At 39.1% G+C, this 26906-nt stretch overlaps 2 protein-coding genes across 2 annotated transcripts; one reads left to right on the top strand and one right to left on the bottom strand.

Annotated features, from left to right (window-relative positions):
- Positions 1 to 326: 326 nt before the first annotated feature.
- On the bottom strand, positions 327 to 2659 carry LOC134663607 (MKRN2 opposite strand protein). The gene is made up of 4 exons (XM_063520024.1): positions 2331 to 2659; positions 2171 to 2248; positions 1845 to 2052; positions 327 to 1766 (listed from the first exon to the last, which is right to left on the bottom strand). The coding sequence occupies exons 1-4, from the start codon at positions 2453 to 2455 to the stop codon at positions 1533 to 1535; spliced, it is 645 nt and encodes a 214-aa protein (XP_063376094.1). The 5' UTR covers positions 2456 to 2659; the 3' UTR covers positions 327 to 1532.
- A 526-nt stretch (positions 2660 to 3185) lies between these two features.
- LOC134663593 (protein eyes shut) lies at positions 3186 to 25767 on the top strand. Its single transcript, XM_063520000.1, has 21 exons — positions 3186 to 3501; positions 3937 to 4085; positions 7816 to 8046; positions 8400 to 8513; positions 8825 to 8993; positions 9202 to 10003; positions 10097 to 10410; positions 10687 to 10870; positions 11056 to 11207; positions 13711 to 13847; positions 14519 to 14764; positions 15230 to 15403; positions 16529 to 16742; positions 18582 to 18739; positions 19181 to 19381; positions 19831 to 20016; positions 20453 to 20581; positions 21194 to 21427; positions 22049 to 22227; positions 22658 to 22943; positions 24288 to 25767. Exons 1-21 carry the CDS (start codon positions 3371 to 3373, stop codon positions 24449 to 24451), a joined length of 4554 nt encoding a protein of 1517 aa, XP_063376070.1. The 5' UTR covers positions 3186 to 3370; the 3' UTR covers positions 24452 to 25767.
- Positions 25768 to 26906: the final 1139 nt, after the last annotated feature.

Below are 26906 nucleotides of genomic sequence, written 5' to 3'. Positions count from 1 at the left end.
CATACCAGTTAATTTCCGTATAAATCAGTATATTAATATTGTTGGCTCTATATACTTCTACTACATACAGTGTGGAAATATAATTATTTTTTGGAATGTTTAAAGTAATGTCTCCTTTAAGTAAAATGAGCCAGCTTAAGGATTTAAGGTAGTTTCCCTCCAGGGCCCGACTTATCTTTCCACACTGTATACCTACTCTTTGTTAATTATTTTCGTAGTGCAATCGTAAGGTCAAGAAACACGATAATTTTGCGCTGATTAAATTTTGGGCATAGTCTACACTAGAATGAAGAATTATGAAGATTAAAATAAAACACGTATTAGAATTTTAACAAATCCTTTATTTCAAAAATGTAGCACCTAGAATTTTTGTCTTTGAGATCCTCTCCGTGTACAAACTCTGAGTCTTTTAGAAAACGTAGGAACTGAAAATAAGTTATAAAATGGTCACAATGAATGGCTACAAGTCAGACAAGATATGCAATGATATTCACATTTCACATACTACAGACACACCTATTATTTGGACAAGCTTAGTACCTAGCATAGTTCACTCTCCAGGCATACTTTTAACATTTTATTGATCCTAAATGTTAACATGGATAAATGGGTAGTAATAGTACACAATTTGTTACGCAACTAATGCAAGCAGATATGAGTAACTTGTAAAGATTGTGGTAATTCTATTTATATATACTTGTAAACACTCTTTAACTATTAATATTGTTTTATGGACAATATTACTACTAGAAATATGTTGTGTAAATCAACTCATGATAGTGGAAGATGATATGAGATGCTACACATAGATACATTCATTTGAATAAGCATAGGTAGTGCATACACATTCTTATGAGCAATATAGTTTTATCATTAATATTTGAACACTACTTTTTAAATGTTTGCTTCTTAATATACCTATCTAAACAGCATAAGGTTTTGTTTTGTGTAATAATGTTATCAAAATTTGAAGACGACTACTGCCAGTTCATTTATAATTTATAATAAAAAAAATAAGTGACAAAATTAGGTAAATATTCCAATTACATAATAAGTGACAAAGAAAATTAAAGATTTAATTAACTAAATTTAGGATAAATTTAAATCATTATCAATTATTGTTGTTAACTAATTACTTATTATCCTTTATTTAATTAAAGTTATACAGGACGTGTCACCTTCAAACCTTGTGGGCAGTACAAATTTCAGAGGCACCTACATCAAATACTAAATACATCAATTCTTTTATGAACCTATCCAAGGATAAGAATTAAGATTCATTGTGCTCAGTCTATATTTGCAACAAAAACCTATACAAAATAATGATTACATCATAATAGGCAAATTAAATATAATACAAATTCATATAAAGGCAAGAAGACAAAGCATTATAAATATGGAATTAAAGTTATGATTTGGTCTAACTTAAATGCACCATATTATCAGATATTTAATACCTAAACATTTAACATCACAGTTAATACTGAGTAAAAATTATAAATAATAAATAGTAATTAGACAAAGTCATGGTATCATTGGCTCTGTATGAAGTAGTCCTGTCGCTTGAGCTGCCGGTAGAGGGAGATGTACTTCCCGGCTGCAGAGGTTCTAGGGACCACATATTGTTTGCAGAAGAGTTTGGGGTCTCGTGCCTTGTCAGAGAGTTCCCCACAGTCCAGAGCTCTCAGGAAAGCCAGTACAAATGTAAAGCAATTGTGTCTCTCCTCATTATATCTATCTGCTTCCCAAAGTGGACTCAGGCTCACCTAGAAGAGAAAAATAATTATTAGAAAATGTTAAAACAACTTTGATATAAATTTATAAGGAATTTTACATGCTGTTACCTTCATAAGTACACTATCCCAAATCTCATTCCATAATTCATCAAACTGTTCTAGTAGGAGGCACTGGTCCCAGTCAGAGCTTGCATCACAAGTGCTCCATTTTTTGGTCAAAGTGTCCACACCATTCACACCACCTTCACTGAACTCCACAACACACCCATGCGAGTTAGTCACCCCTATGTGCAAGTCTTTGGAGTTATAATAATCGCTGAAAAATGAACGGCTACGTAAGCGACGTTAAACGGAATTTCGTGACTCATTTTAACTACCTTTGAATTGAGATTGACACTTGAGTAAACAAAGAAAAAATGCATCTGTTAACTTACTTGAGAAAATCTCCATGAGTAGGCTTCATGACAATAGCTCTCGGGTGCTGGGATGCCTTGACGAAGGGATACGGTACCCTGAAAGTGAAACTTGGTGCTTAGCAACCTGTGCCAATTAGCCATCGATTTCATCAGTCACGACACCTCTAAGTACACTTACCTGAATGGTAACAAATTGTAGTCATATCGGTCTAGTTTCTGCTCGCAAACCGGACATTGTTCCGGAATAATTGTGCAGAAAACTTTGTGGGCACAATGGTGGAAACAAAGGATCCCCGGATCCATCTTTCACAACCGAATCTAATTGTATATTCAATGAAACCGTAACTATTTATGGTCTCCAATTGATCGTGATTAAGTAAAGACCGCTTGGGCAAAAGAAAACTATAAATTATAGCTGATTAAATAATCAAGGAAGCAAAATACTCGATGTAACACTTTCCACAATTCACATTTTGCACTTTTTCTTTTCCGTCAATGGCATGCATAGATAAGAAATTATTCTAATAATTTTTGACATTTAGTGAAATCCTCACTTGTGCAGCGGGTGTATACCACGCTTTTTAATTTTTGTCATATTGGCGGCACTGTTTTTAATATTGTTTGTATTTAACTTTGAAACATTAGTCTTTGCTGTCTATGCTTCAATTAATAAAAAAAAAAAAACCCGGGAAATTTAAATATTAGATGCCGTTGTTTTTGAACTTATTAGCTATTTATTGTTGAAGTATTAGTTACCGGAAGCATTATAATTTATAATAACAAAATCAAGAAAAAAAGACAGCATGCAAGTATTAAATAATTTGTTGGTAATTTTGGGAAAGAAATGGAAATAAAAACTTTAATTTAGCGTACGTAGCGTAATGTAATTAAGCGTACAACAACTAAAAAATTATCATTTTCGTTGCACGAAAGTGAATAAATTAATTCGTCCTCGACATTTTATCATCCGTGACGTCGAAATTTTGTCAATAAAAGAGGTGAAGGCATCTCTATTGTATGTTTACCGGTCGCTATGGAGACAACTCTACCACACCCGTAGCACAAGGCAACGAGGTTTTCTCGTTATTTATTAAATGTTATTTAAAATATAAAAGTGCCACTACTTTATGACATCATTATACGTTTTTAACTTTTTGTGCAAGGTGTGTGTTCGGTGAAAACTTTTAGACAATGCCGTGTTAAAGTAAGATAGGCAGTATGTTTGGAATTGTAAGTAGGGCAGTGCAAGTGGTGACCCTCGTTGTATTTTCTATTCATTTGGTGACTGGTGGTATCGCCTGCCTCGGAAATCCGTGCTTGCATGGCATTTGCATTGATGATGTTAACAGGTATATGTACCTATAAATTGTTTTCAAACATTTTTTATTACTTAAGAATATTAAAACACAAGTAATTTAAATCAGTCGACGAATCCAAACAGTTTTGTACTTTTCGTTGTAATTAAAATATGCGTTACCAATTAATAAACCTATAGTTCGTTTTTTTTAGCATTAGAAAGAACTTGGAAGAAGGTAAGCGATTTTGGCATGTCTTTTAATTGAAAAACGCTTATTAAAAATCAGTAACTATCATTTATGAAAGCAGAAGAATATAAATGATTGTATTACATTCATAATTGTTACACATTTGCCGTAACTTATTTTTAAAATGAGTTTTTCAATTAAAAGACACATCAAGATTGTTTACCTAATTTCTAATGCTAAAAAAAACGAGGTTATAATGATTAAGTAAAATTAATTGTACCTACCTATTTTTTTATTCAGTACATATTCATGCTACTGTGTGGATGGATACACGGGCGTTCAGTGCCAGACGAACTGGGACGAGTGCTGGTCAGCGCCGTGCCAGAACGGTGGGACATGCCTCGACGGTATAGCCTCGTACAACTGTTCCTGCCCAGACGGCTTCATAGGTAAGTATCTCCTCACCTCATGCTGCGTGAATAGGAACGTTACGTACTAATAGGAGCCTCATTGTGCATGCTGGGCCCATGACCTATAGAATTTTACTTGCAATTTGATAAATGACACATTAGGTATGCCCTGCTGTAAACTGTGTGCCATATATACTCCAATCGAAAATGAGCTCGAAACCTAGAAGGGCATTACTAGTTAGTATACTCTTTTATGTATAGTAGATATTAAATATCTACTATACGGTCTATACGAAACTATATCTACTCACACAATTGTGACAGACTGATCGATTGGGTCAGATCGGGGACATCGTGCCACTGGCATAAAGGAAAAGTAATCAATCACCCAATAATAAAATTAATCGTTCGTGCTAGCTGTTGCATCATTTCCAATCAGAAGTAAATGTGATTAAAATTTTCAATTACCTAGTAGGTATACTATACTGATACTATAGATACTGATACTTGGGGTAAAAAGGCAATTAGCCATTTAACTAGTTTACTTGCATGTTGTATGACAATAAATATACTTAAGTACCAAATCTAATTTTATGGAGATTATGGAGAAACTCATGTATTAAGAGCCCTTCAACGTGCACACTAGCGCCACAGCTAAATAATCGTGATTATTTATATTTAACGAAAGATATTGAAAAAAGGGGGCCGCTACGTACTGTATTGTGTATTTAAGTACCTTTTGAATACATCAGACTAGTTTTTCTGTTGCTGGATTCGTCAATCTATGCGTCCAAAGTTAAAACGGCCGTTTTTGTTTTGAGTTCCTAGATCAACGAAACCAGCAACACAAATACTAGTTTGATGTATTCAAAAGGTACTTAAATACACAATACAGTACGTAGCGGCCCCCTTTTTAGAGCACCGTACAAAACTTTGTTCACGGTGCTCTTATGGGATCACTTCGGTCTTGCAAATCGGTTAAATGCGTTTTTCTCAAAGACCGTTTGATGTAGGTACCTGAAATTTGGAATAGTTATGGCAAGTACCATCACTAACACTGTGAATAAATCGAAACTGCTTATTTCTGATTTTAGGGGGAAATTTAGGGGTTAAGAGGGGTAGGCTGAATTTTATTTTCAATTGTAAGAATCGTGTGAAGTACCATTAGAAAGCTTGCAAAAAATTTAGTCGATGGACTGATTTTGACTTCATTTTAGAATGCAATAGTTTCGATAAAAAATGCATTTAAAGTTGCAAGTTTTCATACAAAAATTTTCACCTCTGTCCTGGCGATTTTCGGGAAAACTATAGCTAACAGGCAGCTGACCAGTCAATAACCAACTAAAACGAGTATGGAGACGGCGGGAAAATTATCAGGTTAACTCTAACTTTATTAGTTTTTAAACTGCAGCCTGATCTTTGGTTGCCTAGGGCTAGCTAACTGATGCTTACACTGGTCATTCATATTAAGAAGTAATTTAGTAAGAAAGATCCTTACTTAAAACTTTGACATTGAAATTTATGACTTATGTCTTTGATACAAAGTTTAATTCTACTTACTTACTTTTGTGAGATATTTCATTTTTTTCTGAATAGCCTACTATAAGTATGAGAGAGTAAAAGATCTGCAAAATGCAACCTTATTGTAAAGCAAATAAGTTTAAATTTCGAACGGGCTTTCCAACCAATGGACTAACGCAGTGTGCTCAGTAAGAATCATAATTATTTATTATTGGAGTTTATCAGTTCAAATTTAAATTAAGAATTCCGTTCTTCACTGTCGTCGTGTTTTTTTTTCACATTAGAGCACACAGAGTTAGTAAAGCGATAGAATAGAGATAATAAAGTCATTCAATATTTATTAACAGCTATGGCGTCATCTACCTATAGATTTTACTGAGAGTATCTGATTCGTCGAAACAGTACCTATTCCTTTTCATTAAGTACCATTACATTTATGTATTTATTGTATAAAGTATGTATATTTTTGAACCGATCGGTGAGAGCAGCAACTAGATACTGTTCTGTTACGAAAAAAAAATTAAAATTCACAATTCACAGTTTTTGGAAACAAAGGTAAAGTTGACGAAATATAAAGTAAGCCGATCTTGATCAAATTTGTTTGAGTGACAAAAATGTCAGTTAAGATTTGGTACTCATGAATTCCAGTTCTACTAAAATATTTTTGCTTTTAAAAACTGATGTACAATAAGTCCAAAATTGTCCGGTAAGTTAGGTTTATATTCAAATTATACGCAATTCTTTGTAGCAACTCCGCCAAGTGGACGGAAACAGGTACTGGACGGCAACCTGACGCAGTTACCCTACTTGTACTAAAACTTAGACATTTATTATTAGGTACTTATTTCTGTGACTTATATATGAAACATGAGCAAATTGATTAATACTTTACGTTAATTATATTTTGAGTCAGAAACAAGCCTAACGTCAAAAACCAAGAAATGCCGAATCACAGACTTAATTGTAATATTATTCCTTTTTGAGTCGTGCCTGCCCAGTCTACAAGTTTAAAATGCAACAATTGCGACTATATCAAAGATTATGATGTTGTATGTATACCCAGTATTTTTGACGGATTTAGTTTTTCATGCTCGAAGTTGCCTGTCAACTCTGACGTATATTAAATTGTCAACTATTTTGGTGTTTGAAAGAATCAATAATTGGCAAAGTGCCGTGGCAGAAAAAGCCATTCTCACAAAAAAGAATCAATAATAATGAAAATGTTCAGACAAGTGGAAGAATATCATACTTCAATATGTTATGGATGCTAGTAAGATGTAAAAACAACAGTTTAGCGGAATGTCAGTTTACGAAATGGTTTGTACAAATTACAGAGAAATTCATAATAATTTGTTTCTACTAGAAATGTGCCTTCACCAAACGTTTTAGATAAACGGTATTAGGCCTATATTATATAAACGTTCTTGATTTCGGTTGGCCGAAATGGGACTTACGATTTTTCCTCTTTTCACCTCCAAGATGAGGTTGATTGTTAGTGTTAGAAAGCTGAAATTTGGTATGGATATACAATCAACCCGACAAGGTGGTAAATAAAATCTTTAATCTCTCAAAAATATATCTAAGGTAGAAGCTTTGTAACTTCTACATTACCTATACTAGCCCAGAGGACTTTAATAAAAGTCCAAACTCCAAGGTCCCAGAGCTCCCAGACATTACCTTCTTATTTCCTAGTCAATAAAATGTAGGTACTTATGGGATAATTTAGTATTAGTATCCAAACTTAAAACCACCTAGGGATGTGTCGTACGGTGCTCTGAACACCGTAGTCTTGACTTCGTGCTTGGCCAATTATTTCAATATCTTTCGTTAAATTTAAATAACCGCGATTATTTAGCTGTGGCGCTATTAGTGTGCACGTTGAAGGGCTCTTAAGTTAGTGTCCCTACTTCGGAATTTTTAAGGGTCTACCGCGAAAATCAATAATCGAAATTTGATTACCTGCCTTCTCTATCATTCTTGCATATTAGAGTGATAGCGACGCAGAAAATGAAATTTTGATATAAGAATTTTGCGTTAGGCCCTCTGATTGACTGGATCTGGGTCTGCGCTTGCCGTAACTAATTGTAATAAATACTGCAATATGTTCCGCAGACGAGATAAAACTTAATTGAATTGAAAAATATCCAAAAATTTAAACAATCATAATGAGCCTAAAAGATCAATAATTCAATGGCTCAATGATTGAATAAAAATAATAAAAACGAGAACACCCACATTTATTTTGCAGGCGACAATTGCGAGACCAACTTCAACGAATGTGAATCCAACCCTTGCCTGAACAACGGCACCTGCATCGACCTGGACGGCGGGTACCTGTGCGCGTGCGGCCCGGGCTTCGCGGGCGAGCACTGCGAGCTGGACGTGGCCGTCTGCAACTCCAGCGAGGAAGCGCGCTGCTACAACGGCGGCCATTGCAGAGAGGGGCCCGGGTTTAAGTTCTACTGTACCTGCACTGCCGGTAAAGATCGATTTTCCTAGGATAACAGTGCCGTCATGCTCGGTTTTCCTATCAGGATAGCGGTGCCGTCATGCTCGGTTTTCCTAGGATAGCGGTGCCATCATATAGCGGCCGTCTCCATGCAAAATAATACGGCTAAATATGGATGTCGTAGTCTTTGTATGGAGACGGTCGCTATATAACGGCACCGCTATCCTAGGAAACTAGAGCATTAGGGATTACTTATATTATATAGAGACTGAAAACGACAGACGCTCTCGTCGCATTTGTCGCTCTTGCGCATTTCGAATGTGGTTTAGCTTCCGCACCGTTTATTTCTAGTTTCCCAATAATTTATTATTCTAATTCGTCAGGTTGGGCGGGACTGAGATGCGAGTATCAGATCGACGAGTGCGAGTCTAACCCGTGCCAGAACGGCGGCGTGTGCATCGACGTGCACGCAGACTACATGTGCGCCTGCGCTTACGGTGAGAGCAATCGTTTTAACACGTTTCTAAATAGTAGTGAAAATCGAAAATTTCGGGATTATGACGTGGTTCCCCGACTGTGCTAATCATGTTTATGAAAAGCGTTTTTCTCACTTCCCCGCAAGATATTCGTCTTCTCTCTTAATTTTCAGTTCAAACGAAATAATATCTTTTTCGTTGATAGTCGCCATAGGTACGTACCGTGCCTATGCTATTTTTAATTCATCGATTCTGAGAAAATCGCATGTTATAGGATCCTTAATAGCCTTCAAATTAAAAATGCTGTGAATGTTTAATTCTTTTTACTCCAGGATTCACCGGTAAAAGTTGCGAAACACAAATAGAATTCTGCGATGACAATTCGTGCAGCAACAACGCGCTATGCGTTATCGAGGACGGCTTCAGGGTCTGCTACTGCGTCCCGGATTACCACGGGGAACGATGTGAACTGCAGTATGACGAATGCGAACTTGGGCCCAGGTATGGATACCTGATACTTAGGTATATACTACTTAAAGATTTTTTGTTTAAGGCCGGTACTTAGTACCTAATTTTGCAAATAGCTATCTAATTTTTAAGAGCCAGTCAATTTTATATGCCAAATTGCCAATCAACATAATGATGATTTTACTTCCACTTTTCCTATTATATTGTAAGTACTTATTGTTGCACATAAAATGTTTTTCAGATGTATGAACGGAGGCACCTGCATTGATGGCATTGACAATTTCACTTGTTCCTGCCCACCCCGTCTCACTGGGTCCTTCTGCGAATGTCTAATCCTTGATAATGATACTTTAGACTGCGAATATGTCAGCCCAACTCCAATACCTCAATCCACATATATCACAACTACTGATGTCCAAACCGATACTACTACTGATTCTGATGAAACCACGATATGGGATTATAGTACTACGACAGTTGTGTTACCTGATATAACCACTACTGTTGAAAGCGTAGATACTGGAACTGAAGAAGTTACAACCCAAGACACAACAGAAACTACTCTTGATATTGATGACACATACACCCCAACTGAAACAGACGTTTATGTTACATCAGCCACAGAAATCAAACAAACCGTAGAATATGAGGACTCCAAAACAGAGGGTACTACTGCTGAAACAACGGATAGGGAACCAACTGAATTTATTACAACAGTTACAAGGACTGAAACAACTACGAAAGTAATAACAGAGCTCGCTACTACGACTGAAACTATAACGACTCAATCTGCTGAAACAGAAATTGTAGAAGTGACTACGGAACCTGAAATGGATACGACCACTGTAAAGATGTTCACTGATACTCCAACTGAACACTCTGTGACAGATATGGCTACGTCTACGTCTGCTACTACCGAACCGATGGAAATTACTACATTCTTTGACAATAGTACGTTTGCATATACGACTGTACAATCAGACTGCAGCGAATCTGTCTGCATCAATCAAGGAATTTGTGTAAACACTCCTCAAGGCATTCGGGTACGAATTTTGTACTTATGAAAGTATCCGTCTTGTAAATGTTAATACTGGATCATGATTATAAATGGATTTTTAAATTCTGTTCCATTTCAGTGTCACTGTCCCTTCAACTACGGCGGAAGGTTTTGCGAAGAAAAGATCTCAATAACTTCAGCAGCCTTCAGTGGAAATTCCTTCGTTGCTCATAAGCTACGAAATACTACATCTATAAGCATAGAATTTAACTCCAAGACTCTGATAACAGATGGGCAACTCATGCATGTAGATATGGCGAAGGGGGTATACATTCAGCTGTATATGAACTCTGGGCTTCTGAAGTTTAAGTTCTCCTGTGGTTATCAGACTATGCTTCTCAGTGAGCTGAAAACATACGTCAATAAAGGATATCCTATGAAGATTGAAGCCAGGTAAGTTTCCTACACGTTCTAGACTATATAAGTATAATTATATTGTCGCACTAAGATGGACCTCTTTTTTATCATTTAATTTATCATTTTTTCAAGTTTGGTCTTGAATAAATATAGGTTTCCAGTCGTGGACTGGCCTAGTGATAATTCTTCGGCCTTGAACTTAAACTTCAATAATAACCGGACAACTTTAGATGGCGTAGGTTCTTCCAGCTCAACTAGGTAGTTTTCCTCTCAAAACTGTTACTATTATTTGATTTTACTTCTGCGTTTCAGGCTGGACCTGTTTCCCGCAGCACAACACTGCAACGCCACGCTCCGCCTCAACGACACGGTGGCGATGAGCGGCGGGCAGGTCGCCCGCGTGACGGCGCTCGACAACAACACTATGCTGTACTTTGGCAATACGCCCCACGGCAATGACACCATGCCCTTTGTGGGATGCATCTGGGATTTGATGGTGTGCTTAACGGAATTTATTTTAAATGAGCAGCTGCAGGACGCTCACGTGGCTATTGTAGACAATAAGAATAACAAATATTCTGTACTTTGGCAACAAAATACGCTCTTCAATAGAATCCATTTTGAATAAGTTCCCAGATTTTTCTTTCTCGATCTTCACACCTCGATTCATTTCTAATGCAGGTCAACGGTGAGAAGCGGGAAGTATTCGGCGAAGCGATGGAAGCGAGCGATGTGACCGAGTGTTCTTCCCTGGCGTGTTTGTCAGGGCCGTGCCTGAACGGAGGCTCCTGCAGCGACCAAGGCGAGGGATATACATGCTCCTGCGCCAATGGGTAAGTTCTGAGTTTCCATGTTAGCCTAAAAGAGTTCCCTGGTGGGTTTGTCTGGACCGTGTCGTGTTCTAGTAAAGTTGTTCCCGGCTGGTACAAATGGGAATAAAATTATTCCATTTTTGCTACGACGGAGACGGCTGAGTCTAGCAACTCGGTCACATATGAGGTAGGGACAAACGGGATTACACCATTTACACCATTGTTGTTTATTTGGGACTTTCCCACAATCAAATTACCTATGTATTTGCGATGAAAGCAGAAAACCAGCAGCTAGGTTGATTATCCGATAAATGATAGTATTTTTCAAACACGAAGGGTACCTACGGTGACATGTGTCATATCCACATAATTTATATTTAATCTTAAGACGCCAAATTTCCCAAAATTCTATTAAGATGTCATTTGTTACCGTACCCTTTGTGTTTGAAAAAAAAAATACTATAGTTTATCGGATAATCAACCTAATACTTAGCTGCTGATTTTCTGCTTTCACCGCAAATACATATTAGGTAACTAGCTGTTGCCCGCGACTTCGTCCGCGTGGAATCTTATCTTCAACATTTTACATCTTTAGTACTATAATTTACAGTACATATGGTCCTATTTTCCCGCACTAGTGCGTAAAATAGCACTTTTCGTGCGATGTCAAAAGTTTAAAGGGCCATATGTACTGTAAAACGTTGTACGATACACGTGCGAATAGGTAATTCGCAACTCGTGTCGATTTAAAACACTCCCTTCGGTCGTGTTTTAATTTATCGCCACTCGTTTCGAATTTCCACTTTTTCGCACTTGTATCGTAAATAACTATTTCATATCCAAGCAATGTTGAAATTAAGTACTTTCTTTTTTAGCAAGTTGTATGAAGTTTTAAGTCAAGTGAATTTTGATGTTGGTTGCTGAAATTACTTTTCTTGTATTCTAATAATAGGTGCCTATGCCCTTATACAAAGATTCAAGTTCCGCACTCACAAAATATCTGATCTTGGGGATGAATTTTCAAAAACGCTGAAATTAGTTTTCGTGTATTTTAATTTAATACCTTTTTACAAAGTTTCAAGTTCCTAGCTTCAAATAATACTTGCACCTGAAGACGAAATTTCATCGCCGTTTTAACCCCCTTAGGGGTTGAATTTCCATGAACGTTGCGATTACTTTTTTTTGTAATCGGCTATTATGCCTTATTAAGAATTTTCAAAGCATTAGTAATGGATTCAAACTTTGAAACCCATTTTAACCCTATTGGATTAATTTTACAAAACGCTGAAATTACTTTTATTGTCTTTTAATAGTATCCCCAAATACAAAGATTCAAGTCCCGCGCTCGAAAAAATGTTTGATATCTATACAAACTTTCAACCCCTTTTTCACCACCATAGGGGATGAATTTTCAAAAACGCTGAAATTAGTTTTCTTGTATTTTAATGATATATCTTTTAACGAAGTTTCAAATTCCTAGCTCAAAAGAAAATTTAAACCCCATACAAACTTTCATCCCCTTTTTAACCCTGTTAGGGGATGAATTTTACAAAACACTGAAATTGCTTTTATTGTCTTTTAATAATATCCCCAAATACAAAGATTCAAGTCCCGCGCTCGAAAAATTTTTTGATATCCATACAAACTTTCAACTCCCGTTTCACCACCTTGGCGGATGAATTTTCTAAAACGCTGAAATAAGTTTTCTTGTATTTGAATTTGATACTGTTTTACAAAGTTTCAAGTTCCTAGCTTAAAATAAAATTTGCACCCGAAGACGAACTTTCATCCCCTTTTTAACCCCCTTAGGGGTTGAATTTCCAAAAACGTTGCAATCACTTTTTTGTAATCGGTATTATGCCTTTCTAAGAAGTTTCAAAGCATTTGTAATGGATTAATATTTTCAACCCCTTTTTAACCCTGTTAGGGGATGAATTTTACAAAACGCTGAAATTACTTTTCCTGTCTTCTAATAATATCCCTAAATACAAAGATTCAAGTCCACCACTCGGAAAATTTTTTTGATTACCATACAAACTTTCAACCCCCTTTTCACCACGATAGGGGATGAATTTTCAAAAACGCTGAAATCAGTTATCTTGTATTTTAATAATATATCTTTTTACGAAGATTCAAATTCCTAGCTTAAAAGAAAACTTTAACCCCATACAAACTTTCCCCTCATCCCCTTTTTAACCCCCTTAGGGGATGAATTTTAATAAATCCTTTCTTAGTGGACCCCTAGGCCTTATAAGGAATCTAGTTGCCAAATTTGGACTTTCTAGTCCCAGCGGTTTGGGCTGTGCGTTGATTTAAGTCAGTCAGTCAGTCAGTCAGGTCTTTCACGTTTATATTATATAATATATATATATAGAAGATTTGATTGTGGGAAAGTCCCAAAGAAGTTAACCTAGTGCATTTTAAAGACTCGAATGATTTTGTGCAAATAATATTGAATAGCATGTTCAATGGTTAAGGTTTCCGCATCTGGTATTTTGATCTGTTCAGTGTTTGTTGTTGTCAGGTGGCTGGGCCCGCACTGCGACACGTCGGTGTGCGCGCACAACCCGTGCCGCTCGGGCGGCAGCTGCGTGCCGCACCCCGGCAGCGGCTTCCTCTGCCTCTGCCCCTACGGGAAACACGGCATCTTCTGCGAATACAGTCAGTACTTCTTATACTACCTACATACCATATGAAGTCACACAACCGTTATTTACATAGATATTTTTAACGTTGTATTTTTTGTTTTATTTATTGCAGTTATTTGCAGAATAAACCAATTCAATGTTTTTTTTATTTAATTTTTAATTTTATGCTTGATGTAGCTACTTACCCAATATACATACCTACCTACTAATCTTTGGTAAACCTTATCCACAGTACAACATTTAAAGAATCACTGTTTATTTTCACTAGCAATCTGTTGGTTAGAGACAATTGGAGCCCACTTCTGGTTGATTGTATAGTCAATATCAGACCGAGCTGATATATATGGTCTTCAAGATAATGTGGGTGATAATGGAATCCAAGATGCAAGAGGCCTAGAGCCAACGCCAAACGTCTTAAATTGTTATCTTCTATTTATACATAACTGTCAAGACTCCATTCTGCAAGGATATTTACTTGTATAGAATCGTAAATATATATAACTTTTTCTCATATTTTTCTCATATTAACTACGTACATTATCAAATCTTTTATACTTACCTTCATTCCATACTTTCAGTCTCAGTTCTTTCATAGTTTGAATCATTAGTGTAGATTGGCGTAGATTTTATGTCTAATATAATTGAATTTCTGCTAAGACTTAAATAAACTAAAAACGTTTTCAGATGTTGAAATAACCCGTCCATCGCTGGCTCCAATCAGCAGCGAGATATCATCTTACCTCATCTACCCGCTGGCGCAGGCGAGCTCGGAGCGCTTCGACCTGCGCCTGCGGTTCCAAACGACGGACATGGACCAGATAGCGCTGCTGGCGTTCGTGGGACAGGGGGGGAGGCATGACGCGCATAGTCACCACTTGGCGCTGACGTTTGTGAAGGGATATGTTATGTTGACTTGGAATATGGGAGGTGGTTTGTATTTTTTTCCCTAACTTTCTAATTGATTTCTTTCAAGTTGATTATTCACCTATTAACACAGCAAAATTTACTATAAGCTTAATTGGTATAAGTAGGAGCTAATTGTAAAGTTCGGTTTTTGACGTTATAAATTTACGCTTATGTCAACTTATTCGTCAAATTAAGAGCTCATAACGTGCACACTAACGCCACCTCAAAACAAAAACGGCCGTTTTAACTTTGGACGCATAGAATAGCAACATTTATAAAAACTAGTTTGATGTATTCAAAAGGTACTGAAATACACAATACAGTACGTAGCGGCCCCCTTTTTTAAATACTCGTACATGTCGTTAAATTCAAATAATCACGATTAATTAGCAGTGGTGCTAGTGTGTACGTTGTTGGGCTATTAATCTGCACGCGGACTTCGTACTTTGAAGTAAGTGGGAACTTTAGAAGACACGTTCTATGTACCAGGGCCCCGGCGTGTGTTCACGGCGCGCGCCCTGAGCGCGCGGCGCGGCGGGCACGCGGTGCGCGTGTGGCGCCGCGGCCGCGCCGCCGGCCTCAGCGTGGACGGCCGCCACAACGCCACCGGCAACGCGCCCGCGCACGACGCCAAGATGACTGTGCAGCCGTACGTGTATATCGGTCAGTGTGTGTGTACTAGAGTCAGACTAAGAAATGTCTGCAGCGGTTTTGATAGCCCTCGGTGTTATTTTAAACGTCAAACTTCTATGAAACTATGACGTATTTAATAACACTTACACTGCGTGGACTATCAAATCCGCTGCAGACTTTTCTTGGTTCGACTTTACTTAAATTCCGTCAGTAACAAAAGATGTGTTTGACACATAGAATGACGTTTGCACAGGCCGAATTAGGTACAGTCAAAGAATATAATTTCTGACCCATTTCGTACCTTGTCACAGTGACAATCAATATGAAAGTCGCCAGAGCCCTCACACAGTTGTCACTGTGACAAGGTACAAAATGGGTCGGAATAGTACATTGTGTATTAAGGGCGGGAAATAAGAAATTACGAACGAGTGTCAATTTTAAGCCCGACGCGAAGCGAGGGCTTAAAATGTTCACGAGTTCGGAATTTCTTTACCGCCCGTGGCACACACAATGTTTTTCATCACACTTGTAAGGAAAAAAAGGAGAATTAATAAAAACAAACTTCTGTATAAAACACTTTTCCGCCCTAGGGCGAAAATTTCAATTTCCCGCCCGCAAGCCCTACGTGTAAATAAGTGTTTTTCATCACACTTGCTCGGAAAAGATTTTTTCCGCCCTAGGGCGAAAATTTCAATTTCCCGCCCGCAAGCCCTACGTGTAAATACATCTTTTCCGAGCAAGTGTGATGAAAATTAAATTCTGTACGTTACAAGTACTCATAAGTTGCATAAGTTGGACATTGGATTCTATCAAGTCGACCCCTATTCGACAAGCGACGTTTGACGTATCGTGTTGATCTCCCGTTGATGTGGGAAAAATCATAAGTTCTCGAATACGTACAATGTCAAAATTTGACATTAACAATCCACAGTTAGGGTGACAAGTAAACCAAACCTAACCACCCTCAGTTTAGAGTTGAGTTTTGGTTGTACCAAATGATATTATCCACCGTTGATGGAATCAACACTCAGTATGCAATAAAATCAACTGTTGATTTGATGTGGATGCGAAATCTGACAGTTCGTCGATCGAATTTGGCCCCAGAATATTTGACAACAAATTGTCTTATATTAAACCGGGACTTACGATTTTTAGGTGGGCACCCCTCCCCCGGCTTCCGCGAGCTCCCCCACGACTTGCCTCTGCACGGCGGCTGGCGCGGCTGCGTGTGGGAGGTGGCGGGGCCGGCCGTGGGCGCGGGCGCGGCGCTGGGCGGGCGCGGCGCGGGGCAGTGCGGCGTGGCGCAGTGCACCGCCAACTCCTGCAACGCGCCACGAGGCGTGTGTATCCACTCGCCGGCTACATACGGGTAAAGCCTTGTTCGGACTAGGCTAGTATTTTAGTCTAGTGGCGAGTAATTTAGTAGCTAAACGTGTCTGAACACCAAAAAATTAGTCGAGTGGATTAGTAAGTAATTTAGTCGAGTCAATCCATTTTATTCTATTTTTTTTAGTAGTTTAGTAGCGAGTAGCACCCCCCACCACGCGTCCGTGCTCACTCGGCCGCCGGCTAAACAAGTCCGAACCTGTCGATTTAGTCGAGTTCATTAGTTGACGTGAAAACTGTAGGCTGTTCATCTTGCAGAGTACCACTGACTTGTGAGCTTTGCTCGACTGTAATGCGAACGATTTTTAGGCAGTAGCGAATAGTTTAGCTACTAAATTACTCGCCACTAGACTAAAATACTAGCCTAGTCCGAACAAGGCTTAAGACTGTACAAATATCTAGGAGGGTCTCGGTAAAGCGCTGTACCCCGACGTGGGCCAGAGGCTTGTGTATTCACTCGCTGGCTACGTATGTGTTATGTAGTGTAGACTTGGGTTAGACTTATAAGTATGTCGATAATTGCAACATTTTGAAATAAACTACATAGTCTGCTATGAATCTCGATCTTTTATCCAGCTAACATTGGCGCAGTCGGTAGGATAAGGCTGCACTTGGAAGGTTTCTACTGGGCAGGCTATGGGCACGGGTAAGACGCTGTACAGTGGCGTGCTTCGAGCAACATGGAAGGGAGGCGGCATTCACACTATTTCCCCTCTACCTAGGTACAAGATCAAATTAGTTGCGCTCGGATTTTTCACTAGACCGAGTCCAGGCGCGAGCGTAAACACAGCAGCAGAAAAAATGCCTAATTGCTCGGTTTTTTGTCATAAAAAGAGGTCGGGAGCATCATATTTACAAAAAGAAGGTGTTACATTACATTTCACATGTAATATTTTTTTACAAAAAAACAAAAAAAATACATTTAAACACAATTATTATATTTTGGCACAAAGATTTGTACGGTAAAATATCGCTTGGGCGCCTCCCTTCCGATGTGTCGGAAGCCGGTGTTGCTCGAAGGTGGCGTGGTACTTACCGTGTACTGCCAACTCGTGCACCAGGCCGACAGGCGTGTGTATTCACCCGGCTACTTATTACGTATGAGGGTTGCTGGTATAAATGTTGAGTTGAGGCCTTCCCCTTGATTTATGTACCACTACCCATCGGCCAGTTATAGAGAGGTTTGATAGCATTATTGTTCAGGTAATCATCTGTTTTTCGCGTCCTAATTTAGAATTTATTATCGCGCGATGTAGGACTACCTACCTACTTATTGATTTATTAATAAACCGATCACCTGAATTAATACTTAATGGCACAAATACTGACAAAGTTTCGTGTACGATGTACATACAATGACGCAGTGTCCATAAAGCAAATTTATTCGACCTGCGTGAATAAATTTGACGTACTTAACCTGAATTGAAACCATTATTTTAGCTTTTGCCCGCGACTTCGTCTGCGTAGAATTAGTGACTAAAGTAGATATAGCGCATGGATAATGCTAATAGCAATCATTCAATTCGCGCATTGCTTACTTCAATTACCTAATAGGCAAATCATTAACTCTTTTAATACCACCTACCTTTACACTCTCTTCAGGGAAAATTTCCGACAAAAAACTTTCCTATGTCCTTCCCCGGGACTCAAACTATCTCTATACCAAATCGGTTCAGCGGTATGAGCGTAAAGATGTAACAGACAGACAGACACACTTTTAATTGCCTTTATAATATTAAGTATGGATTTTTCAGCATTTTTTAGTAGCTACCCTGTAAAAATATTAGGTACCAACACTTTACTTCTAAATTAAACCCCTCAGGTGCATCTGCAATGAAGGCTGGTTCGGTGCCACGTGCGCGTCGTCCCGCAGCCCCTGCGACCGCGCTGTCAGCCAGTGCCACGGCAAGTGCGTGTTGACGGCAGACCGGGCCGAGTGTGACTGCCCGTATGGGAAGACTGGCACATACTGTGATAAAGGTAAGCTTCAACCCTACATCCGTCACCAAGTGCGTGCTTACAGCAGAGAGAGCGCAGTGCGACTACTGAAGAGGTAGGCCGCTAGGTACATGGCTAACGACTGTCCAAAGGGACATGAAAATTCTTTCATTAGAATGCAATGATGTATAATTTAATTGTATATGACCGCAACAAATGGCGTGACATGGTTAAGAAAGCCGACCCCGTGTAGCGGGACAAAGGTAATGACAAAGAAGAAGAACTGCACGCCGACTGCACGTCAACTACAACGTGGGCGTGCAGTTACCATACAAGTTGCAGTTGGGTTGCAGTCCGTGTACCGACCCTTATTTATTAGTTACATAACGAAAATTCCAAATAGATTGTGGAATATGTACAAAAATTGTACACAGGATCTTAAATTTTTTATTCCAACTTGTAATTGTTTGCATTGTCTTCCAGATCTCATCCCAACGGACGTGTACTTCACCGGTACCAGGTCGTACGTGAAGCTGAAGCCTCAAGCCGTTTCCAGCGTGAGCTTGGCGCTCGAAGCAGAGATCAAGCCGAACAAGGAGCGGGGCCTCATTGCGTTCGTGGAGACGCCCCACTTCTACACCGCGCTGTCATTGCAGGGAGGGCTACTGGAATATCGATGGACAGGTTTATTACAATCATAGTTCCAACTTCGCTTTAGAAATACTCGTACTGACTTTTGAACCGCTTGATGTACTTGATTCGATTTAGATACCTACATAAAATATGATTCTCTTATAAAGCGCTTATTTTTTACATGTTCATGCAACCAGCTCACGTTTTTTTCATCACGATACAAACGGCTGACGACTTTTTATTCACAATAGCATCTAAACTCTCATCTAACAAAATATCGAACGGGATGCGATGACAAAAATTTTTTACGTGTTTCGGTGGCTGCTATTCCTCAATCCACCAATGGAGCGGCAGCTGACGTCCACGAGGGTTCATCATACTTAGCCGTTAACTACTATACGAGTGTTACGAGTTAACCACTCGGAGGCAATTGGTCATGGAAATCTGTTCGTGGCTCCGGTCTATAAGTACCATTGTGATAATAGTTTTATTGTTTGCAGATCGACTATCCGGCGTAACGTCACTGGTCCGCAGTGGGACGGTGGTGGCGCTGAACGCGTGGCACTCGGTGAAGGCGGGCCGCTACGGCAGCCGCCTGTACGTGTGGGCCGACGGCGCGCTCGCCACCGAGCCGCTGCTGGCGCACGCCTACCCCCACACCGCGCACCAGGCCAGCGTGCTGCTCGGTCAGTCATGTAGAACAGCCTTTAGCATAGGATCGACTGTCTGTGACGTCACAGCTTAGAGCATTTAGTAACTACGAAGACGTCATGGCTGTCATTTTCTGTACGATTTTTGCGGGGGAAGGGACGTCAAATGTATGAAATCTACATTTGTACGTAACGTAAAAATAACCATGTTAGTCCATACAAAAGTTTGCACAATTGTGCAAGTTTTTCGGCAGAGGGGTAAGCTCTTAATGGCGACTCCAGTTATTAAATGCTCTTATTGTCACAGGGAGTGTGGTGACGCTGATTGAACGTAAATTTTGCTTCATCCCGCAACACATAGGATTCGAGACCACTCTTAGTATTACTTGGTATACTACGAATTAGCAAAGACACCACGAACCCACCCTGAATAAATCCAATGTTTTTCCCTAGAACCTGTTTAATTTTATAGGGGGCGCAGAAGACCTTGCGACGCTGCCTTTCGACGTGATGTCCGGCCCCCCTGAACCCTTCACCGGCTGCATAAGAAATCTTCATGTCAACAACCTTCTCCTGCCGCTCGAAAGTCAAAATATTCTAGGTAGATACTGATAATGAGTGACGGTGTAATATTAGGTGGTTAAGTAGGTAACTCTTGTTAAATTTGTTTTTTTCTACTTCATCAGTAGAATAAGGTAAAAACTAAGAAACTTCTAAAACCTACTCTTTCTAATTATCTATTAGGGTGATGGCAAGCTTTTCATTTTGATTTATTTTATTAGACTCAAGCTCGTCAGAGCAAATTATACTGTATTTGTGAAGTTTATTTAATACTTAAAGTTCAAGAGACTTAAATTTGACAATACAGCAACCATGGCTTTGGCTTTGATTTTATGACTAGCGGCCCGATTCGAACTTTAAGATACGCCAATTAATAGATCTAGAAACGATATGGATTAGATAATGTCAGTATTAATTGTGATGTTTCTTCAAACAAAAACGTCACTTTTGACACTGATACGTCTAATCCATATAGTTTCTAGATTGACGTATCTTAATCTCCTGAGTCGCTGAGGCCTTTATAAAGGATTTTATCCAAATTTAATTTTGAATATAAGAAGGTTCCAAATTCAAAACTGCAATAATCACAAGGGGGGCTCAGGAGATTAAAGTTCGAATCGGGCAGTAGGGCTGACATTCTTTCCCCTCGCAGCTGGTCAGAACCTGGGCGACTGCGACGGCACGCCGTGCGGCGCGGAGGCGTGCTCGGGCAGCGCGTGCGTGGTGGAGCAGGGGCGCGCGCGCTGCGTGTGCGCCGGCGCCGCGGGCGGCCGCTGCCGCCGCCACGCCGCCTGCCGCCCGGACCACTGCCGCCCGCCCGCCGGCGCCTGCAGGGGGAACAAGTGCGTCTGTGCTGCTGGATACGAGGGACTTGATTGTCAGCTCAGTGAGTGACTTTTCTCTAGGTCAGACGAATTTTTGAGACAGCGATTGTTGAGGCGTGCGCGGGCTAAAATTGCTAACTATACTCGCTGGCAACTTCTGAGGAGACAGGTTGCATGTGCATAACTGTGTGCCGGATACACTACTTCAAGTTTAGCCTACCTAGTATGTTTATATACTTATAGATAAACTAATTGAGCTAAATATTTATTTCACTCTGCCAATATTTTAGTTGATTCCTTCCATAAGTACCTAATACTCGCGTCATTGAATACCTACTTATAACGCTTTGTTCAGGGTAGCCCAAGCCCAATTTTAACGTGTGTTGCCAAGATTTACCACCTTACAATAAACGTCACGTCACGTTTAGCCTACCTTAGTATGTTTATATATAGATAAACTAATTAGGCTAAATATTTTACAGTACATATGGCCCTATTTTTCCGCACTAATGCGTAAAATAGCACTTTTCGCGTGTATGTCAAAAGTTTAAAGGGCCATATGTACTGTAAAACGTTGTACAATACACGTGCGTATAGGTAATTTCCTCTTTTCCGCACTTGTATCGTAAATAACTATATTTCACTCTATTACTATTAATTAAGTACATGTTTTTATTTGGCAGGAGTAAACGTGACGATTCCCCAATTCGCGGGCGATTCCCTCCTGTCTCTCGGCAGGAGGACGGCCGCGCCCCGCGTCAGTGAGCAACGATTAAGCACAAGCGCCAGGCTCCCGCCGCAGTACGTCACGCTCAACTTCACCACGGCTGAACCGGCGGGCCTGCTACTTTCTGTTATAATGGTGAGCAAATCATTAAGGACCTTCGCTGAAAGTGGCGTAGCGTGAGGCCCTTTCACTGTACCCAAAGGGGCCTCGCGCGAGGGCCCCCCTTGGGGCGCGCTGTGAGCTCGGCCTAGCCATGAAATGAAGATAGGTACCTGACGCTGATAGCGACACGGTTGTTACATAATGGTTTAGGCCATAGGCCGTCGGAACACGGAAAATTTTCATCTAAAGTGCTACGTCAAGTATGGTGCTCTTATGAGATAGTAGAGGTATGCAAAGAATATAATCAATTGATTATCACTTCCAAGTCGATGCAAAATTAACGTGGTCGGAGTATATCATCACTTTCTTTGGCTAAGTAAAAATTACCGAATCTGAGATATTCCTCTGAAGTTTTCTCCCTCTTCAAAACATAGATAGAAAAACCCCGTTCCTTGTTTAACAGGACACCGAATATCTAGGCCTCGGTCTGGAGCACGGCTACCTCAAGCTGGCCTGGTCCAGCCCCCGCGAAGACCTCACGCAGTCCGCCACAGAGGAATGGCGGCTCCCCAAACCGCTGCAAATACAGTCCAAGTTGCTGCCCAGGGCTGGTTTCCTAGCTGACGGGGAATGGCATGTCTTGGTGCTAAAGTTGGACAAAACCAATATGTCCGTTGTAGTGGATCAGAATTTGGTGTACAATGATGAGCTGGCTCTGAACGAGTCTAGTGACGTGGAGTTGTTTATAGGTAAGTTGTTTCAGGTTTTATACATGTAATTAGAAACACGCCGTCCTTTGCTTCAACCATAGAATTATTAGAGTATAGAGGAATAAGACGGATCCACGGACCAAGGTCAAACAGTCTGAAGGCTTGTCAGCGACTGTCTAGCAGACGCTTAACATTATTATTTTATTATTTATTATTTTATTTGATACACTAGCAGCTCTTAGAGCTGATGCGTGTATATCAAAGCACTTGTATTTTATTTTGCACTTTTTAAAGTTCTAAAATGTGTATCCAGTCTATTTTTGAAAGTGTTGACCGACGGTGCACTAACAACAGTATCTGGTAGAGAGTTCCACACATTTACCACACGATTCGGCAAGAAGTGTTTTCTAGGGTTACTAACACACGGAGGTTTGACAAGTTTTTTAGAGTGTCCTCTCAACCTTACATTCTGACTTGATGTGTATAGGTCTTTAATATTTGGAACATTGTAGTGACCGGACAAGATTTTGTAAGTCTCAATAAGATCGCCTCGCTTCCTTCTGTCCTCCAATGTTGTAAGACCTAATTCTTGATGCCGTTCTTCATATGGTTTGTCTTTCAATGAAGCAACCATTTTAGTTGCTCTTCGCTGAACTTTTTCCAGTAATGAAATGTCCTTTTTAAAGTAGGGGGACCATATCTGAAAAGCATACTCAAGTAAGGGACGAAGATATGATTTGTATATTCTAATAAATAGTTCCTTAGTAATAACATGGAATGCTTTCCGGATCATATACAGCATAGAGTTTGCTCTCTTGGTGATTTTGGTGATATGTGTGTCCCATTTTGTGTGTCACATTGCACAAAGACGTTGATTAATTCAACTATTATGTTGGTGTTCACACGCACTCGACCTGCAGTGGCTCATTTACAACATTCCTGTTAAATTTATGGTCCTTCGAGCCGGACACATTTTATTATTCTTTTAATTGAAACGAGCAATTCTTGTATATTTTTATACAAATGCGTTTATTTCATTATTTATTTATATATTTCGGGGATCTTGGAAACTGCTCTAACGATTTCGATGATATTTGCGTGTTGGCAAAAATATGGGGGTTTTAGGGGGCGAAAAATCGGTCTAGCTAGGTGTTATCTCTGGGGAAACGCGCATTTTCGAGTTTTTATACGTTTTCCGAGCAATGCTCGGTCTCCCAGATATTTATTCTTTTAAGTACCGTGAGTGTTAGAGGGACTGCCATCTTGTGGTCTAAATGAGGACTTACATTGACATGTACACTATGCATCCACGTTTCTTATGGTCTTTCGAGCCGGATACATTTTTTTATTCTCATTACAACATGTTTTATTTCGTTATTACAGGTGGTATTAACGAAGAGGATAGTGCAATAGGCAAGAAAGCGTTCCCGCACAATTTCAAAGGCTGCATAGACAACATAGCTACCAAAGAAGAATCATATCTGATCGATTACAATGAAGTATACAGTGAAAACATTAAATCGTGCCAATTATTCCCCTCCGCATGAAACAGAAGCGAGGGTGACATGTTATATTTGCTGGTCAGTCTTATTTATTCTTCCAATGAGTCTTTAAAAGAATTAGAATAAGTTTAAGTGAAAAATATACATATATCGTGTGGCAAAAATCTAGCTAGCTAAACATAAACATACTGTACACTTCAATTTTATATGCCGGTTTACATCATTTACCTGATATATAAAGATTTTAAAACTAATAGGTAATCATGGTTCACAGTGCTACAGAGTTATATGTATGTGTTATTATAGGTAACGGTTGATCATCACTTCAACGTACCGTTTTGCAAACAAGTTTACTACATATACACCGGCACAACTTTTATTCATGAAGTCCGATTTGAACTTTAGAGCAACGTTGTATTGAAACTTGATTTGATTTCCGAATAACATGATAAATTGATAACGCACTGTGAACATGGTAGTATGTTTGGAAAAAAGCCCCCAAAGTATTAGAACGCAATTTATATATTTCTACTGTGCCTTTTTAACACGTTCATCGGGTTTGTTGCATGTGTGTAGGTAGACTTTTAGAGTAGAATAATTCAATACTCATTATAGTACAAAATTTCTAGTCTTCGAATAGGACCAAAGAAGCGTGTTTAATGTTTTTAAGATATGTTACGATAAATTGTAATTTGATATTCTTTATTTTTTAAGTATTATTTGTTGTAAGTAGTTACGATTTTTAACACATGTACCTAATGATCAACAATTTTTATTAATTCTGTTGACAACTGAGCTAATATTACGCGGATAGGGAATATGAAAACTGATAAATAGGTACTTAACAATCATGCGTTTGCTCCAGACTAGGAATCCTCTAGACGGAGTTTAGAGCAATTATTTCATGAAACCCATGCTGGCAAAAATACGGGGGTGCAGGGTGCGGGGGACGAGGTAAACGAAGTCCCGTGCCGTGATTGGTCCGTTCAAAGACATGGACGTCACACAAAGACACTTTCGACTCGAAAATGGAATAAAACTACCGTATTTGTGGCAGAGGGGGTAGAGCTGCTATGCTGTCTGGAGGATGTCTTGTCTGTGGTTTGCTCACACCGTAGTCTTAGCTCAGTTCGAGTAGGAATGTTCAGAGTCAAAAATAATTAGCATGAGGTAGTTATTTTGTAGTGATCTAAAATTAAGGTGATTTAAGTTGAATAATGAAATTAAACATTTATCGTACACAAAATATAGTTTTATTGATATATTCATGTTTAATAAATTGTATACATAACGTCTTCAAATATTACATTATAAACATATACATTTCGTTATACGTTACTAATTCAAACACAAATACAATATGAGATGTTATCCCCGTTATTTAATTTAATATATTCATTTCATTATTTTAAAACGTTTAGTCTCAATACAGTGTAGTAATTTCCATTGGCATACATGTTCAGTATCTAAACATGCCCTTATATGAAGCTCATGATTCATAACATCAGATTTATTTACATTTGTCAAGTAAAGCGCGATGTACAATCATACAAGACGAGAGTTCATTAGGCCTATTTACAAGTGGAATCAACTTGGAATGCTTGTCTGTTGTACACAGTTTAGCCGAGTCCGTGTATTGTGCAAATGTTAACTTATTTAGGAACATCGAATTTTCCTTTCGTAATTAGACCACACTATATGTAGAAACTCTATATAATTTCTAAAAAATAAATATTATATTAAGCGATACAGAATAAATAAATAGTTAATTGCACACTATTATGATAAACATTTCAAAAATTAATATATTTTATAATGTCGTAAGCTGTGCTTACCTTTCAAACAACGCCTTACAAAATGAGGCACAAGTGAATATTCCTCGCCGACATCGTCTATGAAACTGAAAGTAAAATATAGGAATGTATCGGATAACAACGAAGATTTAACAAGAAAAGATACGCTAATCACAGAAGAGGTAAATATCATATATTTACGAAATATTATATTTATGTTTAAGCCTATTGGTGCGTCACGGTAAAGTTCTTACAAACGAGTGCAAGCGGCCGCTGCCGCGGACGCTGGCGGCTGTCCGACCGGCCGCCATCAGCAAGTTAATTTTCTTCGCACGCGAGTGTTTTTACATAAAGCAACTCGCAGCCAGTGTGAGCAGTCAGCGTTCAATAATTAATATATGCATCTCTTTTATTCAAACGGGGCCTACATACGTCTACACGTAGTACGTTTCTTGTGCGAGAAAATAATCGCTTACTCGCCGCCCATCGGACAACAGCCTAACGAATGTCATGTATAAGAATAGCCGATAGTCCGTGGAGAGCCCCAGTTCTGATAACATCAATAGTGAACAATGATACTAAGAAACATCCAAGTATAAACATGTAAATTCATAATGCACTATTAATTTTAATTCTAACGTTTCTGAACGACTCAATACAATAAAAGATATTTCGCATATCTACAAGAAATCATCGATCGAAGACAT

The sequence above is a fragment of the Cydia fagiglandana genome, chromosome 4, assembly GCF_963556715.1.
Source record: "Cydia fagiglandana chromosome 4, ilCydFagi1.1, whole genome shotgun sequence".
NCBI classification, from domain to species: Eukaryota; Metazoa; Arthropoda; class Insecta; order Lepidoptera; family Tortricidae; genus Cydia; species Cydia fagiglandana.
Note: the sequence above shows the minus strand (reverse complement) of the source record. Positions and strands in the feature narration are given on the sequence as shown.

What these genes read in the sequence shown, in the direction of transcription:
- LOC134663593 (XM_063520000.1), top strand. Translation starts at nt 3,371, where the DNA reads ATGTTTGGAATTGTAAGTAGGGCAGTGCAAGTGGTGACCCTCGTTGTA. An exon ending in CTGCCCAGACGGCTTCATAG is followed by an intron (nt 4,086 to 7,815) that starts GTAAGTATCTCC and finishes TTTATTTTGCAG; the next exon opens with GCGACAATTGCGAGACCAAC. An exon ending in GATGCATCTGGGATTTGATG is followed by an intron (nt 10,871 to 11,055) that starts GTGTGCTTAACG and finishes TTTCTAATGCAG; the next exon opens with GTCAACGGTGAGAAGCGGGA.
- LOC134663607 (XM_063520024.1), bottom strand. Translation starts at nt 2,455, where the DNA reads ATGGATCCGGGGATCCTTTGTTTCCACCATTGTGCCCACAAAGTTTTC. An exon ending in TACAATTTGTTACCATTCAG is followed by an intron (nt 2,249 to 2,330) that starts GTAAGTGTACTT and finishes TTTCACTTTCAG; the next exon opens with GGTACCGTATCCCTTCGTCA. An exon ending in ACTCATGGAGATTTTCTCAA is followed by an intron (nt 2,053 to 2,170) that starts GTAAGTTAACAG and finishes TTCATTTTTCAG; the next exon opens with CGATTATTATAACTCCAAAG.